The sequence below is a fragment of the Schistocerca gregaria genome, unplaced genomic scaffold (assembly GCF_023897955.1).
Source record: "Schistocerca gregaria isolate iqSchGreg1 unplaced genomic scaffold, iqSchGreg1.2 ptg000744l, whole genome shotgun sequence".
Lineage (NCBI taxonomy): Eukaryota > Metazoa > Arthropoda > Insecta > Orthoptera > Acrididae > Schistocerca > Schistocerca gregaria.
The window spans coordinates 1-18,428 of NW_026062120.1; the positions used below are offsets into that span (position 1 = coordinate 1).

Below are 18,428 nucleotides of genomic sequence, written 5' to 3' on the forward strand. Positions count from 1 at the left end.
CACACGCGAGACAGATTCTGGTGCAAAAAGAAATTCGTGGTGTGTCAGTTGTACAAAAAAAAGAGTACAAATTTATCAAACCAAAAAACCTACTGTATGATTGGCGGTCAGTTTCCCAGATACAACATCGTTCAAATAAGCGTGCATTTCCCCAATTCGAACAATAAGACTCTTCAATGCCGAAACTTTGTTATTGATTTGTGTAGCTAATGCAGAAATGTTGGTATCTTTGACATCACGGAGAAGGTGCTCAACACCGACTTCTTCGGCCTCCAATGCCTCTATGTCATAGAAAAGTTAATTTTTGATGAAGCCATAATTGGTCCTCTAAAAAAGAATCGTACCAATGATTGACGCAATATGTTGAAAACGATTAGCCGTTTTTCCATTCTAAAAAAAAAGTGAGTGGGATTAAAAAGCGATTTTGATATCTGACATAGTACAAGTACCTCTAACGCCTCTTCGACGGACACATAGGCCTTTGTTGGAATTCCCACTTCGATAAGCTGAGCGTCGATGATGACAAATACAGGATTGGGTGTATATTGCCTGAATAATTCGTTGATGTACAGATCGCTCGGGCGAATCTTTGGCCCTGTGCTGTACCATCCAACCACCTTTTCTCTCGCTTTTTTAAAAATGTTAGAGAGGTGAAATTCTCTTTAAAAAAAGCAGTTAAAAAACATACCGCTGACTTTCTTGAACATGGACCACATGTTCTCATGGTAATTTTGATCTAAAAAAAAGATGCTACTATTGGGCTTCTCTTCCTCAAATGGCACTATCCGACAAAGATGTGAGCGGTTTTTTTCGGCTTACTAACCATAGAAATTTCAAGAAAAGGAGCAACAGAAACAAACCTGCATACGAGTTAGTAACATCGACAGTCCCTTTAGATACTGACCCTAATAGCACTCCTACAACGCGCTGGGTGCTGTTTGTAGAAAGCCGGTTAAAATGGTCTACAGCTGAAAGCAGCACAAGGGGATGCACAATAACGAGATTTGGCAAATCTTGAGTCCTTGTCATGTGGTAAATCGGTGGACTAAAAAAGAACAGAGATAAAAGTTGAAAACAAGTCTGGAAATAAAAAGCTGTCAGGCATAAAAAAAAATTTGTTTGGCGATAAAATAATTCAGATGAACATAGTGTTATAAAAGGTTTGATCAATGATAAAGTTGTGTATATTTCACCAGTAAATAATATGCCCCTTTTGAAAATAGATATCGTAGTACCATCAAATTTCTAATCATTATTTTAAAACTTTTTTTTTAAAAGACTCATATAGATTTGGCAGCATATTGCGGTGATCACTGATTCTTGCAAAAATTTAGACAAAAAGCTGTGGACGCGTAAAGTTTTTGTGAACTGTTTTAACTCTTCATTGTCCCTCTTTTTTTTTCACGATGTCATCGAGATATGACCGCGCGATTACGGTCTTTTCTCCAGACGGCCATTTGTTCCAAGTAGAATATGCACTAGAGGCAGTCAACAAAGGCTCTACTTCGGTACAGTTATTTTTTTTCAGAGTCACGTTTTTTATTCTTTTACTAACATTTTATCTTCCGTATCGTATTGGAATTTGCCTGATGAAATTAAAAGGTTGGTGTCCGAAGCAGAGATGTGATTGTGATTGGTGTGGAGAGGAAAACTATGGCCAAGTTTCAAGATCCACGATCTCAGCGAAAAATTACAAAATTGAATGACGAAATTGTCGTGACATTCGCGGGTCTCAATGCAGATGCGCGCGTTTTAATAAATAGAGCACGCGTGGAATGTCATTCTTATCAATTAACTCTAGAAGACTCTCCTACGGTAGAATATATTACTAAATATATCGCCGGCATTCAGCAAGTACGCTTGGTTGAGGGTTAAAATTTTAAAAAATGCTGGATGTGGGAGGGCTTTTAAAATAATTCGATGTAGCTTAGTTTCGACCTCTGACTCCGTTTTCCTCTACAGAAATACACGCAATCCGGTGGCGTGCGGCCTTTTGGCATCAGCACATTGATTGTGGGATTTGATCACGACCAAGCAAAGCTTTTACAGACAGACCCGTCAGGAACTTATAGCGAATGGAAGGCAGTATGTATTGGCCGAAATTCCAAAGTTGTCAATGAATTTTTACAAGCTCATTACTCCGAAGAGAGTACCAAAGATGAGCACAGTACAATCAAATTGGCGGTTAAGGCATTATTAGAGACAGTAGAGTCTTCTAAAAATCTAGAAATTGCCGTCATGCGTAAGGACACAGGATTGTGCTTTCTAACCTCGACAGAAATCGAAGACATAGTCAACGAGATTGAGAAAGGGGCAGAAGAGAAATAGACCTGTGAGAATAAGCCTCAATTTTTAAATTGCAAGTAAATTTTTCGCACAATGGTTTTTGTTTTTTTTTTATATTATTTTGTGTGTTTAACGTTGAAGAGAATGTTTGTCCCCAAAAGGGCTTTCATTACCGGGGCTGTATCTAGAAGAGGACAGCGAAGGGAATATTGTGCCAAACTTAAAGGAACGAAGACTCATGATAATTTGAAAGAGGCCTTTACTGGTGAATCGATGGTATACTTTGAGAATTTCAATTCTAGAAAAATAGACGTGTGTCATAGCACGAAAGGTGTTCATGACTTAACTTTTTGGTTTTATATGATCTAGGCGAACCGACGCTACAATTATTTTGCGCAGAGAGCAGACATAGAAGGCCATTCGAATGTGGCTTCTGTGTTTCGAGAAACAGCTGAAGGTATAGTTGTGTATAAGTAAGTTTCAAGCCATCGAGTTCTGATTTGTTTTTTTAGGCGAGACTGGCCACGCGTTCGGTCATTTGGAGTTTTTAAAAAATGTAGGCGATCCTGTTACGAACCTTCCCATTGGGAATACGTTGGAAAATTTGCATTCGGCTATGATGGGAGAAAGTATGCATACTGCCTCTTTTTGTTTTCTTGACACAATATTCTAATTTTTTTTTCTTAGCTCACGAGTACACTGATATGTACCCATCTATGGCAAAGGTAGCGCGCGAAGAAGGATTTGAAGAAATAGGAGAGTGGTTTTCTACACTGGCAAGAGCAGAGCGCAGCCACGCAAAGAAATTTCAACGATTACTTGAAGAAATGTCTGTTTCTGCTTAGCTCGATTGTGTGCTCCATAGCGCAGACAAATCAAAAGACATGAAAAGCTCACAACAATAAAAAATGTGAATTTAGATCTTCGCTTTTTTTTCCTATTTTATGATAGGGCAGCCATGAATTCAGAGAGACCCCTCGGCAATAGCGTCATGTGTAATACATGATGATACGCGTGGGTTTTAAGTGCATACATGGAACGTGTTATGCAGGTGGAGTATAAAATTGAGGATTTTCAGAGATTGTTTTTGATCACTATGGCCTTTACTTCGTTCAGGCGTTCATTGTCTTGCGGCTGCAACTCTGTCCCCCGCAGGCGGAAAGGTCTTGGGCCATTTGCGACGAAGCGCCTGTGTGGTCACCGGCACTGGGTTTGGTCCAAGATGGTGTGTCAACGCTTGCCCTGTTGTGTACAATACCAAAGCCATTTTGTATGGCGTTGGATTGCTGAGAGGTGTTTTGCGCAGAAGGTGCGTTACGTGATCTAGAGTGTTCGCATTTGAAGAGGTTCAACTGAGTATCGAAGGGGGAATGCAGAGCGAGCGCATGGAAAATAAGACGACAGTGGAATTAGAAAAGGTTGGTGCGCTGGCGACGCCGTGTATGATGCCTGTTTGGCCTTTTGTGGGCATGAAAATATGGACTCGAAGAAAAGAAAAAAGAGATTGGTACATTGTTCTTCGGAAGAGAGAAGAGTTGAAAGGAGTTGGATCGTGCGTTGCGAGGTGGGCTAGCGTCTTCAAGGAATACGGCGAGTACACAACGCGCGTTGAGAACGAAGGATGGGTAGGAGACGCGAGAAGTGACGGCGGGGGCGAGATGGTATTAGTTGTATATACAGAAGAAGAAGATATGAAAGAAGGGCTAGGGATGGTTTGCGACATTCGAGACGTAGTCAATACCTATGACAGAGTGAGAGTCAATAAACCTTCTTCGGGCATTTGCTCTATGGCGGTGTTGAAAGAGGGGAGACTGTTTTTGAACGATTTATGGGTGGAAGAAAAGTTGTACCAAAGAGAAGTGAAAAGAGTGTATAGGGGCATATGGACGCGGGGTGAAAACCGAGTTGTTTTGTCGGAGGTGAAGAATGGAGAAGACGGAGAGAGCGTGGACATAGGGGGGATTGGGAGAGTTGAGGTGGATAGAAAGAAGGTTTCTTTTTATTTATCAGAACTGAGATTGTTGTTTGATCATTTACTGGAGAGAGAAGGCGTTTTGAGCGGTTACGTGAAGGACTTTGTTTTTGGGGTTGCATGCGACTCGGGTGAGCCGATGGAGCTTTTGAGCAGTTTGGACAGATTGGTAGCAGTTATGAATTTGCGTCCAACGAATTTAGATTTTTTTTTCGAGGAATTTTTAGAGTTGAGAGGATCTCTTCAGCTCTGCGCGAGGTTGCTCGTACATTTGTGCAAGGGCGCATGGTATGGAGGGTGTTTGGAGCTGTTGCCGACTGAGCGGATAGCGCTACAGGAGAAAATGTACGAGAGAGTTACTGGGGGAAACGAGTTGGCTATAGCGTATTTTTCTCGAATTGAGCAGTTGCCGGAGAACATTAGGGAAGAAGTAAAGGCCTACATTCGTCGTCTTGATGGTTTGGAGGGGTTCAAGGTCGGTCACGAAATAGCGGCGACAAAGAGTTATTTAGAATTTTTATTTTCTTTGCCTTGGAGAGACGCTGAGCGGCCGATTATCTTGGAAGATGCAGAGAAGCATTTGAATTCAAGGCACTGCGGGATGAACGAAGTCAAGGAAAGGTTGTTTGAAATAGTTGCCGCAAGATCGATTCAGTCGGGGAGTCATAGAGCGCTTTGTCTCGTTGGTCCTCCCGGGACAGGGAAAACAACCATATGTGCGTCTTTCGCAAACGCTATGAATAGGAAATATGGACAATTATCGATGGGCGGAATTTGGGACCTGAGCGATCTGAAGGGGCATCGAAGAGCATATTTGGATGCCATGCCTGGTCAATTGCTTACATTGATTCGCCGTTTGAATTCAAGGTCAGCCATTATTTTATTAGATGAAATAGACAAGATCACGTCCAATTCGTCTATAGTTGCTGGATTGCTTGAAATATTGGACCCGTGTCAAAGTCAAAGCTTCCTTGATTCATGGTTGGACGTTCCGTTCGATATAAGTTCCATCATATTCGTGTGTACTGCAAACTCTGAAAAGACGATTCATCCAGCGATTCTGGACAGACTCGAGTTGATATACGTTCAAGGGTACGATTCAGACGAGAAGTTTCGCATTTCTAGGCAGTTTTTGATTCCCAAGGCTATGCGTCGTGCTGGACTCGACCAAAGCCAACTCTCTTGGACAGACGCTTCCATAAAACGTCTCATAGAAAAATACAATTCGACGTATCAAGGCGTCAGAGAACTGGAGAACACCATCCAACACGTGACCAACATCTTTTCTCTGAGACTTGCCGAAAAAAAGCTATCTTCTTTGAAGGTCACTTGTCGAAATTTAAAGCACCTCCTTGAAGGCTCCTCGTCGACAAGGCTTGTTCTTCCTCCGAGGCCAGGACACGCGGTCGCGATCACATCGGAGTTACAGCATGTCCAAGTCTCTTATGCCCCTGCGGCGTCGAACGTCCACATAACAGGAAACCTTGATCCCGTTATGATGGAAACCGCTTATCTGGCATATACGTTCGTCAAAACGATTCTTTCTAATGTTGCGCCTTTCGGCTGTATCCATATTCATCTCCCTTCCGGCGGGTACGAAAAAGCAGGACCGCATGCCTGTTCTGCCATTGCACTGTCTATCTTCTCTCTCGTTACACAAAAATCGGTTCCGAAGCAATGGGCAATCACGGGGGAGCTTGCCTTATCAGGTATTCTCTTTCCCGTTCCTCAGCTCCTGAACAAAATCCAGGTTGCCAAGAGCAACTCCATCAAGCACCTCATCCTCTCTGTCTACAATCAACAGCATTGGGCCGACATCCCAGCCCAATTGAAGCGCGCTATTCAGCCCCATTTCGTCACCCATTTCAGCCAAATTCCGCCCCTTCTATGGCCGTCCGCCGACAGATAACAAAAAAAATTGCCCTCGTATCTGGAGTTTTTACTCGACTACATTCACATGCTTTTGGAGCAAAAGAAGCTTTTTCTTTAAGTCCGGATGGAAACCATCTATTCTGTGCGGATTTTCAACGATTTCTCCTCGCTTTTTATCCAAAAGCAACGCCTCGTGCTCGATCGGCTCGTATCCCAACAGCTCCCACAACTTGTGTATGAATGTAGTCGGTGGACTTGCATTAGAATCCACCCTTTGATTAAGGAGCTCGCCTGCCTTCCTAACCGCGTCGCTTTGATAGTCGTCTCCCAACAAAACCATTTCATTAGCGACGTTGATCCAGTTCAGCAAACCTCCTTCTACTACACAAAAGTCATATTCGGTGAATTCACCGCTCTTTCGTAGCATTACTGCCGCACGCTTGGCACCATATCCACACTGGTCCAATAGGTAAACTTTCTTTGTACCCTTTTGAACCAGATGCCTCTTCAATTCATCGAACCTCTTGCATAAATCAGAGCCCTGTATCCGCACCGATCCCTCCAGCCTCAACGCCTGGTACTCACTTTCGGATCGCAAATCAACTAGCAAGCACTTTTTTTCTTCCCAATCTAGAATTACCTCAGAAATGTCTACCGTGGGATAGTTCTGTATCTCTTGCATCTCTTCGTTTCTCCTCTCGTGCAACAACCTCTCCAAATCGCCCAAATCGCTCTCTTTCACCCGCCACCACGGCCGGACTTCCTGCACCAAAGTCGAGTCAATACATGCACACACGTGTATGTAATTTTATGTCGTACCTTTGCATCATCTAGTTTGACCTTCGCGCAATAGTTACGCGTTTGCTCGGTTCTTTGTACTCTTCCGTGCATTTTGGCACGCCCACAGCACTTGAGCTGCACGCTTCGATCGAGAGCTCTGCATATCCACATTTTCTCTTATAAATGTGAAATGCAAATTTGTTTCGTTTACGTTCGGCGCATTAGAAAAAAAAAGTCGTACCCGTTCTCGCTTTCGACATGTCGGCGAAGTCCAGTCTTTTGCATCGAATCGCGACTAAACAAGGCGATTCGCCCTCATCATGCGGACGTTCTTCGCGTGTTCGCAGCGCTCAGTTCCAGTATATCCGCATTGGTACGCGTTTGAAACTCGAGTACCATTTTGCGCACTTGCCGAACACCCGGCGCCGACTTCAGGCGCTTCTTCCCCTATACTTTCAGCTTGAACGAGTGTTCCTTCCCATGGGAAGGGCATGTTCATTTATCATTTAACAAAGACATTTTCGGCTAAAAATATTCCGTTAATATTCCAATTCTCAAAATTGCAGGCGCCCCTGGTTGTCGTTGCGCGACTTCTCATCGACGCGCGCGTGCGATCCTTCGAGAATTGGACCTCTGTCCGAGGCTATGATCTGAGTGGTGCGTGCGAGGAACGCGCCCGTTTGGGTGACAGGTGGTTCGTTTTTGTTAAATCGCTTTTGTAATTAGAAAAAATAATTTGTCAAGCATGACAAATTTAGTCTATTTGTTACAGTTAAGCTTGACTGGTCACAGTTGAGCCTAGCTGATCGCAGTCGAAGTGAACCATAGGACACAACGGCATCGTAGTTTTGTGTGAGGATACGATGGAGGCACCATGCAGTAATTTGCTGCATATTCAGGATTCGGTTACGCATGACCCAGTGCATGCGCATCCGCTCTTGCAGGACATGGACAGCTATAGGAAGATGTATAACGAAAGCATCAAGGATGGAAACGCTTTCTGGAAGAGGGTACCTATAGGGGGTTGGTATTGTATGACGGGGGTGGAGAGAAGCTGATGAGAAGCGTGTGCTGTGAACAGATGGCAGAGGAGTTGTTGACGTGGTTTCGTCCGTTTGAAAGAGTTTGCAACGTGGACCTGTCCGATGAGGATTGCGCGATACCGGAGGATGGCTGCGTGTCTTGGTTTGAGGGAGGTAGGTTGAACGCTTGCTACAACGCGGTGGACCGTCACGTGATAAATGGAAGGGGGAAGAAGGTGGCGTTGCTGCATGAAGCTAACGAGGTCGGCGTATGCAGAAAGGTGACGTTCGAGACGTTGTTGAAGTGTGTGTCTCAGGTGGCGAATGCGTTATTGTCGATGAGCGTGAGGAAGGGTGAGGTGGTGACGATTTACATGCCGATGATACCGGAGACCGTGTATTGCATGTTGGGGTGTGCGAGAATAGGTGCGGTGGCGAATTTGGTCTTTTCTGGGTTTTCCAGTTCGGCGTTGGCGACGAGGTTGCAGAGCACTAGGTCTAGAGTGCTGTTGACGGCGGATCGACTGAATCGGGGAAACCGCTTAGTCGAGTTGATGCCGGTGGTGAAGGACGCGCTGTTAGTTTGTCCGCACGTCGAGTACTGCGTGGTGTATCAAAATTCGGACCAGTCGGTGCCTAGAGACGGGCTAGAGATAGCGGACCAGTTGACGTGCCAGTCTCATTCTTCTGCGTTGTCCGATCTGAGCAACAGCATGGCTGGGATCGTGCAGAACTTCCACCACCTGATCTTTTATGACTTCACAGAGTGGATGGGGAAGGAGAGGATGTATTGTCCGTGCGAGTGGATGGACAGCGAGGACCCTCTGTTCGTGCTTTACACGTCCGGATCAACCGGGAAGCCGAAGGGGATGATTCACACAACTGGGGGGTACCTCGTCTATGCGTCGCTCACGCACAAATACCTCTTTAAAGTCAGAGAGGACGATGTGTACGCGTGTATGACGGATTTGGGATGGATCACTGGACACACCTACGTGGTGTGGGGTCCGTTGCTCAACGGGACGACGACGTGCATGTTTGAGTCGACGCCTCTCTACCCGAATCCGTGTAGGTACTGGGATTTTGTGCAGAGGTACAAGGTCAACATTTTCTATACGGCACCGACGGCGATTCGCGCGCTGATGAAGTACGGAGAAAGTGAGGTTTCGAAGTACGATTTGTCGACGCTCAGGGTGCTGGGAACGGTGGGCGAGCCAATCAGTCCTTCTGCGTGGGAGTGGTATTACAGAGTGGTGGGGAAGGGGAAGTGCTCTATTGTTGACAGCTATTGGATGACCGAAAGTGGTGGCATCCTGCTGGCTCCGATTCCTGGCGTCACGCCGATGAAGCCCGGATCTTGTTGTCTTCCGTTCTTTGGTATCAAGCCCGCTTTGATCGATCCAAACACTGGCGATGAGTTGACTTCTAAGGGCATTAAGGGCGTCATGTGCGTTTCAAAGCCTTGGCCGTCTATGGCTCGGGGCATGCACGGAGACTACAAGCGCTTCGTCTGTACGTACTTTGAGCCTTACCGCCGTCACTTTTTCACCGGAGACGGCGCCTATCTCGACAAGGACGGATACTTTTGGATCACGGGGCGGCTGGATGACGTCATCAACGTCAGCGGACACCGTCTGAGCACCGCGGAGATCGAGGCGTCTCTCGCTTCTCACGGTACCTGTACCGACGTCGCGGTGATTGGCATACCTCATGACATCAAGGGGCAGTCTATATGCGCCTTTTGTGTGCCGAAGAGGGGCTACGAGTTTCAGGAGAATCTTACGTTCGAGCTTTGTCAGCACGTTCGTCGCACGATCGCGTCTATGGCAATGCCCGACAAGCTTTACCTCGTGCCCGCGCTACCCAAGACTCGAAGTGGCAAGGTCATGAGGCGCCTCTTGAGGAAGATTGCCGCGTTCGAATTCGATTCGCTGGGCGACATTTCCACTTTGGCCGAGGCCGAAGTCATTGATCAAATCATTTCCGTCGTACGTCGACAAGGGGGACACAAATAATAAAGTGTTTTATTGAATCTGTTACTGCTCCTTGATGCGCGCGTTATTCTTGTCCCCTGATGTACAGGACTTGTTTGAGAGGGGGGCGGATTTAGAGCGTGTGTGCGGCGTTGTTTGGGGCGTTTATCGCGGTGCGTACCGTTGTTTCCGCGGATGAAGGTGTCGGCGTAGTTGTTCTTCAGTTGTCCGTCGACGTATTCTTGGGTTTGCTCGATGGCGATGTTCATGTACTCGTCCATGCACGCCAGGATTCCTTTTTTTTATTTAGTTAGTGTGGTGCGCGAGAAAAAAAAAGGGGGCGGGGGAGGGGGGGGAAAAAAAAGTTTACCGTGATAGGTGACGCCCGAGTAGAGTTTCACGATGACGGGGCGTCCGAAGACGCTTTTGAAGAACTCCTTGGGCGTCCTTTTGGAAATTTTAGACTCGTCGGAGGACATAGCTGGAATGACACGTGTATGAGGTGGGAAATTCTTATTTTTTGGGGGCTCGTTTTTTTTTTTGTTGGGTGAGAGAGGCGATCCGACCTCAGTGCGCTGCGCGGGCGGCGATTTCTCGTCGAGAGCGGCGGAGAGTGAGGGGGGGTGCGTTGGTGGCGGAGAGCGGCGGTGGGCATGCTCGGGAGCGTTTGGGGGGGGGGGGGGGAGAAAAAAAAAAGTTGCACGTATATACACGATTGCATACGATTTGCGAGAATCGCTTTCTTTTTAGCGACTCTCATTTTTTTCTGTCGTCTATGGCCAGTAGCCACACGCATGTCTCATAAGACTGAACTCCTCGACGAGTTGCCGAGCACACCAGCCAATTCGCCGCGAGACGCTCCACGGAAGGGGTATGTGAAGACGAAGATGCGTTCGTCGTCGACCTCTGAGAGCAAGAGTCATGTGATTCATGCGGCGCCTGCTGAGGAGCCTCGCGGACGCGTTGCGCCGGCCTGCACTAACGGAGTGAGCGGTGAAGCTCAATTCGAGGATAAGAGTGCGACGAGGAGCAGGAAGTCTCGGTCAGGCTCTTTGTCAGCGACGTCGGCTGCCCTAGATTCGTCCGCTCGTTTGGACGAGTCGAAGACTACTAAAGGCGAGGATCAAGCGGGGTCGTTGAACTTCGTCATATCGGCGGTCGTCCCGGTCCATGTGGCCTCGGACCGCATGTTCAACGCTTTTCTCATTGCGTACAACGATTCGCAGGGGAAACGGTGCACTGTTCTCAGAAGATACCGCCAATTCCTGACATTGCACTCTGCCCTGTCTAAGATATACAACGAGGGCCAGCTCGCCTCGTTTCCGAGGAAACGGGTCTTCACCGGAAGCTCCGCGCAGGGCCTAGAAAAGAGGCGACAAAAGCTAGAACAGTACTTGCAAAGCCTGGAATCCCTCGCCAACATTAGATCCATCCCAGAAGTAAACGCGTTCCTCCAAGAAGACCTCCCCGACAGCGCCTCCATAATCAACGCTCAGGAAAAGGACAAGCCCTCCAAGAAGAAGGACTCGCACCCCGTCCAAGTCACCTTCCCGAAAAACGTCGACTTCTTGGGACAAAGCAAAGACAACAGTACGTATCACACGCGCGCACACGCACGCACACGCACGCACACGCACACGCGCACGCACACACGCACACGCACGCACGCACACACGCACGCACACGCACACGCACACGCACACGCACACGCACACGCACGCACGCACACACGCACGCACACGCACACGCACACGCACACGCACACGCACACGCACACGCACACGCACGCACGCACACGCGCACGCACACGCACACACACACGCACACACACGCTCGTTCGCACCTGTCCGCTCGCTCACCGACGCCGTTCCCAGACACCATCGGGCTCTACTACAGCCAGGTCAAGACGCACGTGACGCTCCTCACCGAGTACGACGCTCGGATCGAGACCTTCGAGAAGATATTCAGCAAGATCACCACGCTCGACCAGTTCCTCACCTACCATGAGTTCTTCAAGCAGCTCATCTCCGTCGGTAAGTATCTCTCCTCTTACCCGCTCCCCAACGACTACATGTCCAACCACTCCTTCGAGGGCTCCTACTTGAGCCCCGCCCCCGGCTCCCCCAAGGACGTCGAAAAGCTCCGCGTCGTTCTCCAGAAATTCCTCACCTCCATGTCGGAAATTTCCAGCAAGTTCCGCGACATGAAGCGCACTCTCCTCGACCCCGAGTCCTCCCCCAGGGACATAGAGGCCATCAAGGTCCACGTCGACCACATCAAGACGCTCTTCAATTTTAACAACCTCATCACCGACCACATCGGGTTCAGAATCGAGTCCGGATTCTGCACCGACGTCCTCTCCGATCCCTCCTCTGACTTCATCGTGTCGGACCACTACTCATTTGAGAAGTACTTTGCCAAGAAAGACTACCTCCTCCTGTATAATAACGACCACCCCGACGGCCCCTACTTGATCGCCCTGCTCCCCGTCAGCACCGACTCCACCAACAGCGGGGAGTTCCACATGCTGTCCTGCACCAAGGAGGGCAACGACTACTCGCGCGTCACCGTCACGACTCCCAACATCGACTCCGAGTGGCGCTCAAAGTACGCGGAAATCATCTCCTACGAACTCCCGAAGCTCAAGAAGGTCGAGTGGTCCATCTGTCCCCCCAGTCCCCACGTGGAAGACCTCATCCTGGAGTACGAGAAGAAGGACCTTCGCGTCGCCTTCAACTTCAAGTTCGGCGTCCTCCTTTGTCTCCCGGGACAGGAGAGGGAGGAGGACATGTTCAACAATCTCGCCACGCCCGCGTTCCAGTCCTTCCTCAAGGGCCTCGGAGACGTCGTGGAACTCAGCGGGTACAAGGGGTTCGCGGGCGGATTGGACACTCGCGGCACGAACAGCACGGGGACCCACTCCATCGCCTCGACCTGGCAAGCCCCCAACGACATCGGCACCTTCCAAATCATGTATCACGTGTCCACCATGCTCCCGTTCGGCGAGCAGGACCAAAACCTCGCCAAAAAGAGACACATAGGCAACGACATCGTCGTCATCGTCTTCCAGGAAGAAGGCAGCAAGCCGTTCAATCCGAGCACCATCAGGAGCAACTACATCCAGATCATCGTCGTCATTCGCGTCATCAACCTCGGCGGCAAGAAGTGGGCGTGGAAAGTCATGCTGTGCTCCGCCGAAGACGTCCCCAAGTTCGCCCCTCCCCTGCCCTACCCACCCATTTTCACCTCTCAAGAGAAGCTGTGCCAGTGGCTAATCTACAAGACCATCAACGGGGAACTCGCCGCGTACCACAGCAAGCTGTTCACCCAGCAGTTCAGAGCGACGTGGAAGTCGCTTCTCACCGACCTCGTCCTACAAATTCACAATTCCAGAAAGAAAAAGACAAAAATAACCAAATAATTTTTTTTTTATATACTTGGAAGTCGCTTCTCACCGACCTCGTCCTACAAACTCACTATTCCAGAAAAAACCCAAAAACAACCAAATAGTTTTTTTTTTTATATAGAGCCGAAATACTTCAGTATTGATATGTGTTCAATCAGGCATGCGAGAAGTCCTCTGCGCCGTTTTGAATAAAACCCTCATTTACATTTTCATTCTCATCTTCTCCCGGGTACCCAGCGAGGGCGTCACTCCTGGACGGAGCAAGTCTAGCCGACCTCCTGGATCCTTCGAAGAGGGTGTTTTTGCCGTGAACCTCTTTCTCCAGCTCGGCGAGTTGTCTCTCGAATCCATCATTCATGTTGTGGTCGGGCACGACGGCCTCGATGGCCTCGATGGCCTCCTTCAAGGTCCACTTCCTCTTGATAAGCAAGTACGCTACGACCATCGAGACGCTCCTGGAGCGTCCCTCCTTGCAGTGGACGAGCACGGATTCGCCGCGTAGAATCGCCTGGTCTATGAACTCGGCCGCGGCGTCGTAGTAGGGAGAGAGGTCGACCTCTCGACTGTCTTCTATTGGGATCCTGCGGTAGATCAGCTCAAGTCGGCACGACGGGGGCGGCGCGTCGAGAGCGCCGTCGTCCCGCTCGGCGCAGTTGGCGGTCGTTGCCGAGTTGTCAATTTTTGACGGTTTTTGACAGGTCGGTTCGGCCGACTCGTCGTCTGGCAGTGCGCGCGCGATAGACAGCACCTGCAGGTCGGCGGCGTCCTCGGGCGCTTCCTGCGCGGATTCGTCGTAGTAGTTGGCCACAGTGGGCGTGACATTGAGAATGCACCTCAGCCGACACTCTAGAGACATTCTGCGGAGCCACTCGTAGTTTTGGGCGGCGAGACTTCCTCCGACGTACAAACCAGGAACGACCTGCTGGCCTCGGAGCTTCTTCTCCGCCAGCTCGCGCTGGCGCGCACACGCCTCCGCGCGAAGCGCCTCCGCCGCCTGTCTCTTGGCCAGGTTCCTCTCTCTCCGAACCTCGGCAAGGCGGTCGCGCTCCTGCGTCGCACAAAGGAGGAGAAGTTAGCGTACGTGCGCGTGCATGTCGTGTACGCCCTCCCCTGTCACAAACATAACGGCTAGTTTTTTTTGTGTGCGTTTACGTGCCTCTTTGATCCTCGCCAGGCGCTCTTGTTCGCGCGCTAGTCGGTCGGCCTCTTCTTCTTGGAAGAGGTGGTGGTGGTACTGGCCGGCGTTGGAGCTGTCCAGGGGCTGGAAGAATTTCGTCAGGCAGGACTGCATGGCGTATTATTTTGCCCGAGTGGGCCGTTTCGACTGGACGGAATTCCGTCAGAAAGCGGGAACGCAAAAAAAAAAAAAAAAAGAGAGAGGCCTGTACAGAAGTGTATGTCGTTCTCCGAGGGCGACGCGCCGTAGGGCCCGCCGCGAGGTGTGGGCGCTGCGATCCGCGACGCGGGGCCGCGTCGCAAGGCCGTGCCACGGGGCCGCGCCGCAAGGCCGCGCCGCAGGGCTGCGTTGCGGGGCCGCGCCACGAAGCTGCGACGGCCTCTTCGAGAAGGGGCTGCGCGTACTCGCGGTCGGCGGGGTGAATTCTGCTCAAAATTCTTATTATCTGAGAAACGGGTCACACCTTTTTTTCCTCTAATGGGGGAACGACAGGACTTCGAATCTCCGCGTTCTTCTCTCAGCTGACTCGATGGACGCAAAGGAAGTAATCGTCTACACGCTGAGCGATGGGGGAGACCAGGATGACGCCCTCCTGCGGAGTCGGGCGAGAGAGCTGCTGCCGGATGCGTGCCTCGACGTGCGCAGTGTCGACTCTCTGAGCACCTGGGAACAGAAGCAAATACAAATTCGGGCGTATGGTCGCCCGACCTACCCGGTCTTCGTCCTCGGTTCCGTGTATATCAACGTACGTTTTAAATGGAAAAAAAAATGAGAAAAAAATCCGCGTGTTCGCGATGCACTCTGACGTTTCTCTGTTCTTTGCAAAAGGGGTGGAAAGAACTGGAGGCCTTCGTGCGCGAGGGAAGACAGGGAATGACGACAGAGGAGTCCAAGGCCTCCGTCGTGAGGAGGCTCGAAGTTCGCGACGAGGGGACGGAAGGCGCGAGCCTGCCGGACGAGCAGCTCAGGGCGGACCTGCAGAAGATCGCAAGAGAGACAGAGGACACGGACATGGCGTGGGGAGAGGTGAAGGTTGGGTCCGCGGATGGCAAGAAGTTCGTCGAGGAGTGGCTGGTCGAGGGAGAGTGTGACGAGCCGACCGACACACTGAAGCGTTCCGATGTATCGGCGGACGAAAAGGACGGACAAGTCGTCGTGGTCATGATGGACGACAGTCACGCGTCCGAGTCCCCCAGGTGCCTCGGCGCTGATGCGACCGAATCGCGTCTCCTGTACGTGGACATTTTCCGAAAGCTCAAAGAATGTACCTACTACATAAACGAACAAATCCTGAATGACAGGTTCAACGTGTTCGACAAAACCGCCTCCCAGCTGGAGCTGGCGACCAAGGGCATGTCGGACTACCTCAGCGACGCGTTCTCCGACACCGCGTCGTCGGAAGACGCTCCCTCCGTCGCCAACTCATCCGTCACCGATAGCGAGCTCACCTTCACCTTCCCCGTCGTCCAATGCAACTGGTACTGGCGACACCAAAAGCGATACCTCAAACTCGACACCGAACAACTCGCCCGCCTCCACCCAGAAAACTTCAAGGTCAGACACGTCATTCCATACATGCACATACACTCAATTCTCATCAAGAACCACGGCGAATTTCTTATCAAGTACACTGACCGGGACCGCGTCGAGCGCGAGATCGCCTACATCACGTCAGGACGGGTCTTCGCGGGCAAGGTGGGCGAGGCCATCCAACAGGTGGCGTCCATCAAGAACCACCGTATCACTGTCACCTACGTTTCTCTATGAGCCCCCCCTCAGATTTCGAAGTCGTACCTCGCGCACTCGCGCGCTTCCTCCTCCTCTGAGCTCAACTCGCGTCCAACCGCCTGCTCCTCTTTATCGCCCATCGCCCCCACTTTCTCGCGCTCGTCCTCGCGCGGCTCAGGGTGCTGCTCCGCCGCGTAACAGAGCGCCAGTCCGCAACCCAAAAGACCTTGGTACAACAAAAACGCGCCAACGAATTTCTCTCTCCTCGGAGCAACCTGGTACCTGATCCTCAACACCCTGTCCGACTCGGGGTTGACGAATACCACCCAGTCGTCGAGCGATGCGTTCAACGTCTTGTAAAACGACCCGAGAAACCGGTCGTACGCACCGCTTATGTCGTACTGTACGAGCCAAAACTCGAACTCGACCGCCACCACTCTAAACACTTCTTCGCGAGGCTGCCACGGCACTCCCGCCTTCTCGTTCGCAACACTCCAAACCGCAAAGACGTAGTGACCCCCTCTGGGCGCCCTCCAGCTCACCTCAATCCGGCTCACCCCCTCCACCTCCAGCACCTCGCGACCCCCGAAATCCGGCCACGCCGACCCGTCAAAGCCCGATGCAGACTCAACCCTCAGCACCCGAAACCTCAACGGGCCACCATGGTCCCAAGATATCCCCACTCGAATCTCCGTCCCCTCGTTCAAGTAGCGCATCCAGTACTTGTAATCCCTCCAACCCAACTCCAGCGACTCGTTCAACGCAACCTGGTACGAATAAGTCTCGGGATCTCCAGCGTGAAAAAAACTGTTCACGCCACCGTCCAAATCTATTGAAAACCCGTCACAAATGCGTGAGCCTCTCCACCCTCCCCATTTTTTTCCGCGCGGGATGCGGGCGGCACCCCCTTAAACCATACATACACGTTACATTTATTGTGTGCGTATGTGTGTTGTACCTTCCAACCACAACTTCTTCTGGTACTTCGGAGACAACCTGACCCCCCTCGTCTCGAGCGCCAGCAGCACGTCCTCAACGGCCTCGGGCATGGCCAGCCGGATGTGCAGGTGGACGGCCAGCGCCGCAGATAGACACAGGAAGATCACAGCCCACCACCGCAGCATCAAAGCGGCACCCGGCCTCCGTCCGCGCATTCGTCACAAGTAGAATTCCCTCGCAGAAGTCACCTCGCGGGAGCGGGGCGCAGACGGCATCGGCCAGAGAAAATATAAATACATAGACAAAGTCAAACTTAGAAAAAACCAAAAATTTTAAATGTTTTTGTTTTTGTAGGCGGCCTTGACGCCCTTCGCCAACTCCTCCATAGCCTCCCTGACATTGGCGCCTGTTTTCGCGGATATGCTGCTGATGAAGACCGCACGTCGGTCCCGCTGAGCATTTAAATTCAAAGTGTCGCTGATGACCTCCGTCGACCGGCACTCCGGCAGGTCGTTCTTGTTCACCAGGACGTAGAGCAAGATGCCTGCATTCGAAAAGGGAACAGTGCAAAGAAACCGTCAGTAAACCTCTCCGCTCGCAAATGCCGCACTCTACGTGCGAGAAAAAAAACATAGCCACACATGCCACATCCAAACCTACAGCTACAGAATCCGTATACAGCGATATATAGCGTCCTATCGTACGCGCACCCACCATAGCCCCCTCTGTACCAACGCCTCGGCATCCATGCACCACATCACCGGAGCAAACACCCATAAACCCGCAGTATACACTCGACACCTCCCCCTCACCACTTCTATATCATACCGTTGAGAGCCGGGTCCGACATGGCTATATTGAAGGCAGCGCGACTCTCCTCTATCCTCTCTTCTGAAGACGAGCCGTCAATCACCCAGATGATCGCGTCTGTGCTGTCCTCGGACGAATAGTAGTGCTTCCAGAGAGAACGCGTGGCCTCCTTCCCAGACACGTCCCATACGTGCAACTTCATGCCCTTGACCTTTATGTCCTTTATCACGTACGCCTCTGTCGGCTTGACCAAAATATCCTGTACCGTTCCATATTCGTATCTCTCCAAAAAGCTCGTCTTTCCCGCTCCGTCAATCCCCAACACCAATATGCGCGAGTGAACGTTGGAATTCCCCATCTGCACGACCACTACCAGACCTCGAGTCAACCCGTGTCCACTTTACAATGTTTCGTAAACCGTATCGTATACACAAAAGATAGCTGTTAAAATTTTTTTTGCTGA

General features: G+C 50.6%; 10 protein-coding genes and 1 long non-coding RNA gene across 13 annotated transcripts; 5 read left to right on the forward strand and 6 right to left on the reverse strand.

Moving 5' to 3' along the window:
• Positions 1–93: 93 nt before the first annotated feature.
• On the reverse strand, positions 94–1,092 carry LOC126320749 (uncharacterized; the record flags this gene model as incomplete). Its single annotated transcript, XM_049994096.1, is given in 5 exon segments — positions 94–281; positions 345–390; positions 450–628; positions 689–781; positions 861–1,092. Coding segments are annotated over 5 exon segments (675 nt in total), but the record flags the coding sequence as incomplete, so codon positions are not given.
• Positions 1,093–1,131: 39 nt separating this feature from the next.
• On the forward strand, positions 1,132–2,368 carry LOC126320750 (proteasome subunit alpha type-7-like). 2 transcript variants are annotated; one of them, XM_049994097.1, is made up of 4 exons: positions 1,132–1,160; positions 1,279–1,508; positions 1,603–1,854; positions 1,963–2,368. In XM_049994097.1, exons 2-4 carry the CDS (start codon positions 1,407–1,409, stop codon positions 2,326–2,328), a joined length of 720 nt encoding a protein of 239 aa, XP_049850054.1. In that variant the 5' UTR covers positions 1,132–1,160; positions 1,279–1,406; the 3' UTR covers positions 2,329–2,368. The 2 variants fall into 2 exon arrangements, with proteins under 2 accessions (XP_049850054.1, XP_049850056.1); XM_049994099.1 differs by lacking the exon at positions 1,132–1,160 and adding an exon at positions 1,180–1,195.
• An 18-nt stretch (positions 2,369–2,386) lies between these two features.
• On the forward strand, positions 2,387–3,190 carry LOC126320751 (rubrerythrin-like). Its single transcript, XM_049994100.1, has 4 exons — positions 2,387–2,562; positions 2,656–2,743; positions 2,799–2,915; positions 2,974–3,190. Exons 1-4 carry the CDS (start codon positions 2,431–2,433, stop codon positions 3,129–3,131), a joined length of 495 nt encoding a protein of 164 aa, XP_049850057.1. The 5' UTR covers positions 2,387–2,430; the 3' UTR covers positions 3,132–3,190.
• Positions 3,191–6,185: 2,995 nt separating this feature from the next.
• Positions 6,186–7,417, reverse strand: LOC126320752 (uncharacterized). The gene is made up of 2 exons (XM_049994101.1): positions 6,950–7,417; positions 6,186–6,893 (listed from the first exon to the last, which is right to left on the reverse strand). The coding sequence occupies exons 1-2, from the start codon at positions 7,079–7,081 to the stop codon at positions 6,198–6,200; spliced, it is 828 nt and encodes a 275-aa protein (XP_049850058.1). The 5' UTR covers positions 7,082–7,417; the 3' UTR covers positions 6,186–6,197.
• A 249-nt stretch (positions 7,418–7,666) lies between these two features.
• LOC126320755 (acetyl-coenzyme A synthetase-like) lies at positions 7,667–10,011 on the forward strand. Of its 2 annotated transcripts, XM_049994105.1 has the most exons (3): positions 7,688–7,920; positions 7,992–8,106; positions 8,210–10,011. In XM_049994105.1, the coding sequence occupies exon 3, from the start codon at positions 8,271–8,273 to the stop codon at positions 9,945–9,947; it is 1,677 nt and encodes a 558-aa protein (XP_049850062.1). In that variant the 5' UTR covers positions 7,688–7,920; positions 7,992–8,106; positions 8,210–8,270; the 3' UTR covers positions 9,948–10,011. The 2 variants fall into 2 exon arrangements, with proteins under 2 accessions (XP_049850061.1, XP_049850062.1); XM_049994104.1 differs by having other exon boundaries at positions 7,667–7,920; positions 7,992–10,011.
• LOC126320767 (uncharacterized) lies at positions 9,928–10,373 on the reverse strand. The gene is made up of 3 exons (XR_007558240.1): positions 10,276–10,373; positions 10,087–10,200; positions 9,928–10,016 (listed from the first exon to the last, which is right to left on the reverse strand). It is a non-coding gene; the product is annotated as an uncharacterized LOC126320767 (long non-coding RNA).
• A 296-nt stretch (positions 10,374–10,669) lies between these two features.
• Positions 10,670–13,523, forward strand: LOC126320754 (GTPase-activating Rap/Ran-GAP domain-like protein 3). Its single transcript, XM_049994103.1, has 2 exons — positions 10,670–11,495; positions 11,780–13,523. Exons 1-2 carry the CDS (start codon positions 10,700–10,702, stop codon positions 13,324–13,326), a joined length of 2,343 nt encoding a protein of 780 aa, XP_049850060.1. The 5' UTR covers positions 10,670–10,699; the 3' UTR covers positions 13,327–13,523.
• Positions 13,406–14,637, reverse strand: LOC126320764 (uncharacterized). The gene is made up of 2 exons (XM_049994112.1): positions 14,468–14,637; positions 13,406–14,359 (listed from the first exon to the last, which is right to left on the reverse strand). Exons 1-2 carry the CDS (start codon positions 14,600–14,602, stop codon positions 13,466–13,468), a joined length of 1,029 nt encoding a protein of 342 aa, XP_049850069.1. The 5' UTR covers positions 14,603–14,637; the 3' UTR covers positions 13,406–13,465.
• A 62-nt stretch (positions 14,638–14,699) lies between these two features.
• On the forward strand, positions 14,700–17,484 carry LOC126320763 (uncharacterized). Its single transcript, XM_049994111.1, has 2 exons — positions 14,700–15,233; positions 15,317–17,484. Exons 1-2 carry the CDS (start codon positions 15,018–15,020, stop codon positions 16,253–16,255), a joined length of 1,155 nt encoding a protein of 384 aa, XP_049850068.1. The 5' UTR covers positions 14,700–15,017; the 3' UTR covers positions 16,256–17,484.
• On the reverse strand, positions 16,264–17,370 carry LOC126320765 (uncharacterized). The gene is made up of 2 exons (XM_049994113.1): positions 17,175–17,370; positions 16,264–17,045 (listed from the first exon to the last, which is right to left on the reverse strand). The coding sequence occupies exons 1-2, from the start codon at positions 17,368–17,370 to the stop codon at positions 16,264–16,266; spliced, it is 978 nt and encodes a 325-aa protein (XP_049850070.1).
• On the reverse strand, positions 17,469–18,378 carry LOC126320766 (uncharacterized). The gene is made up of 2 exons (XM_049994114.1): positions 17,984–18,378; positions 17,469–17,699 (listed from the first exon to the last, which is right to left on the reverse strand). Exons 1-2 carry the CDS (start codon positions 18,321–18,323, stop codon positions 17,488–17,490), a joined length of 552 nt encoding a protein of 183 aa, XP_049850071.1. The 5' UTR covers positions 18,324–18,378; the 3' UTR covers positions 17,469–17,487.
• Between the last annotated feature and the right edge of the window lie 50 nt (positions 18,379–18,428).

Coding starts and splice junctions, on each gene's coding strand:
- LOC126320750 (XM_049994097.1), top strand. CDS start 1,407: ATGTCATCGAGATATGACCGCGCGATTACGGTCTTTTCTCCAGACGGC. Junction 1,509..1,602: donor TCAACAAAGGCTCTACTTCG/GTACAGTTATTT, acceptor TGAAATTAAAAG/GTTGGTGTCCGAAGCAGAGA. Junction 1,855..1,962: donor ATATCGCCGGCATTCAGCAA/GTACGCTTGGTT, acceptor TTTCCTCTACAG/AAATACACGCAATCCGGTGG.
- LOC126320751 (XM_049994100.1), top strand. CDS start 2,431: ATGTTTGTCCCCAAAAGGGCTTTCATTACCGGGGCTGTATCTAGAAGA. Junction 2,563..2,655: donor CCTTTACTGGTGAATCGATG/GTATACTTTGAG, acceptor TATATGATCTAG/GCGAACCGACGCTACAATTA. Junction 2,916..2,973: donor TTCGGCTATGATGGGAGAAA/GTATGCATACTG, acceptor TTTTTTTCTTAG/CTCACGAGTACACTGATATG.
- LOC126320752 (XM_049994101.1), bottom strand. CDS start 7,081: ATGTGGATATGCAGAGCTCTCGATCGAAGCGTGCAGCTCAAGTGCTGT. Junction 6,894..6,949: donor TCAAACTAGATGATGCAAAG/GTACGACATAAA, acceptor ACTTTGGTGCAG/GAAGTCCGGCCGTGGTGGCG.
- LOC126320755 (XM_049994104.1), top strand. CDS start 7,774: ATGGAGGCACCATGCAGTAATTTGCTGCATATTCAGGATTCGGTTACG. Junction 7,921..7,991: donor GAAACGCTTTCTGGAAGAGG/GTACCTATAGGG, acceptor TGCTGTGAACAG/ATGGCAGAGGAGTTGTTGAC.
- LOC126320754 (XM_049994103.1), top strand. CDS start 10,700: ATGTCTCATAAGACTGAACTCCTCGACGAGTTGCCGAGCACACCAGCC. Junction 11,496..11,779: donor GGGACAAAGCAAAGACAACA/GTACGTATCACA, acceptor CGCCGTTCCCAG/ACACCATCGGGCTCTACTAC.
- LOC126320764 (XM_049994112.1), bottom strand. CDS start 14,602: ATGCAGTCCTGCCTGACGAAATTCTTCCAGCCCCTGGACAGCTCCAAC. Junction 14,360..14,467: donor GCCTGGCGAGGATCAAAGAG/GCACGTAAACGC, acceptor TGTGCGACGCAG/GAGCGCGACCGCCTTGCCGA.
- LOC126320763 (XM_049994111.1), top strand. CDS start 15,018: ATGGACGCAAAGGAAGTAATCGTCTACACGCTGAGCGATGGGGGAGAC. Junction 15,234..15,316: donor TCGGTTCCGTGTATATCAAC/GTACGTTTTAAA, acceptor TCTTTGCAAAAG/GGGTGGAAAGAACTGGAGGC.
- LOC126320765 (XM_049994113.1), bottom strand. CDS start 17,370: ATGCGCGGACGGAGGCCGGGTGCCGCTTTGATGCTGCGGTGGTGGGCT. Junction 17,046..17,174: donor GAAGAAGTTGTGGTTGGAAG/GTACAACACACA, acceptor GGTTTTCAATAG/ATTTGGACGGTGGCGTGAAC.
- LOC126320766 (XM_049994114.1), bottom strand. CDS start 18,323: ATGGGGAATTCCAACGTTCACTCGCGCATATTGGTGTTGGGGATTGAC. Junction 17,700..17,983: donor GTCGGACCCGGCTCTCAACG/GTATGATATAGA, acceptor TTTCGAATGCAG/GCATCTTGCTCTACGTCCTG.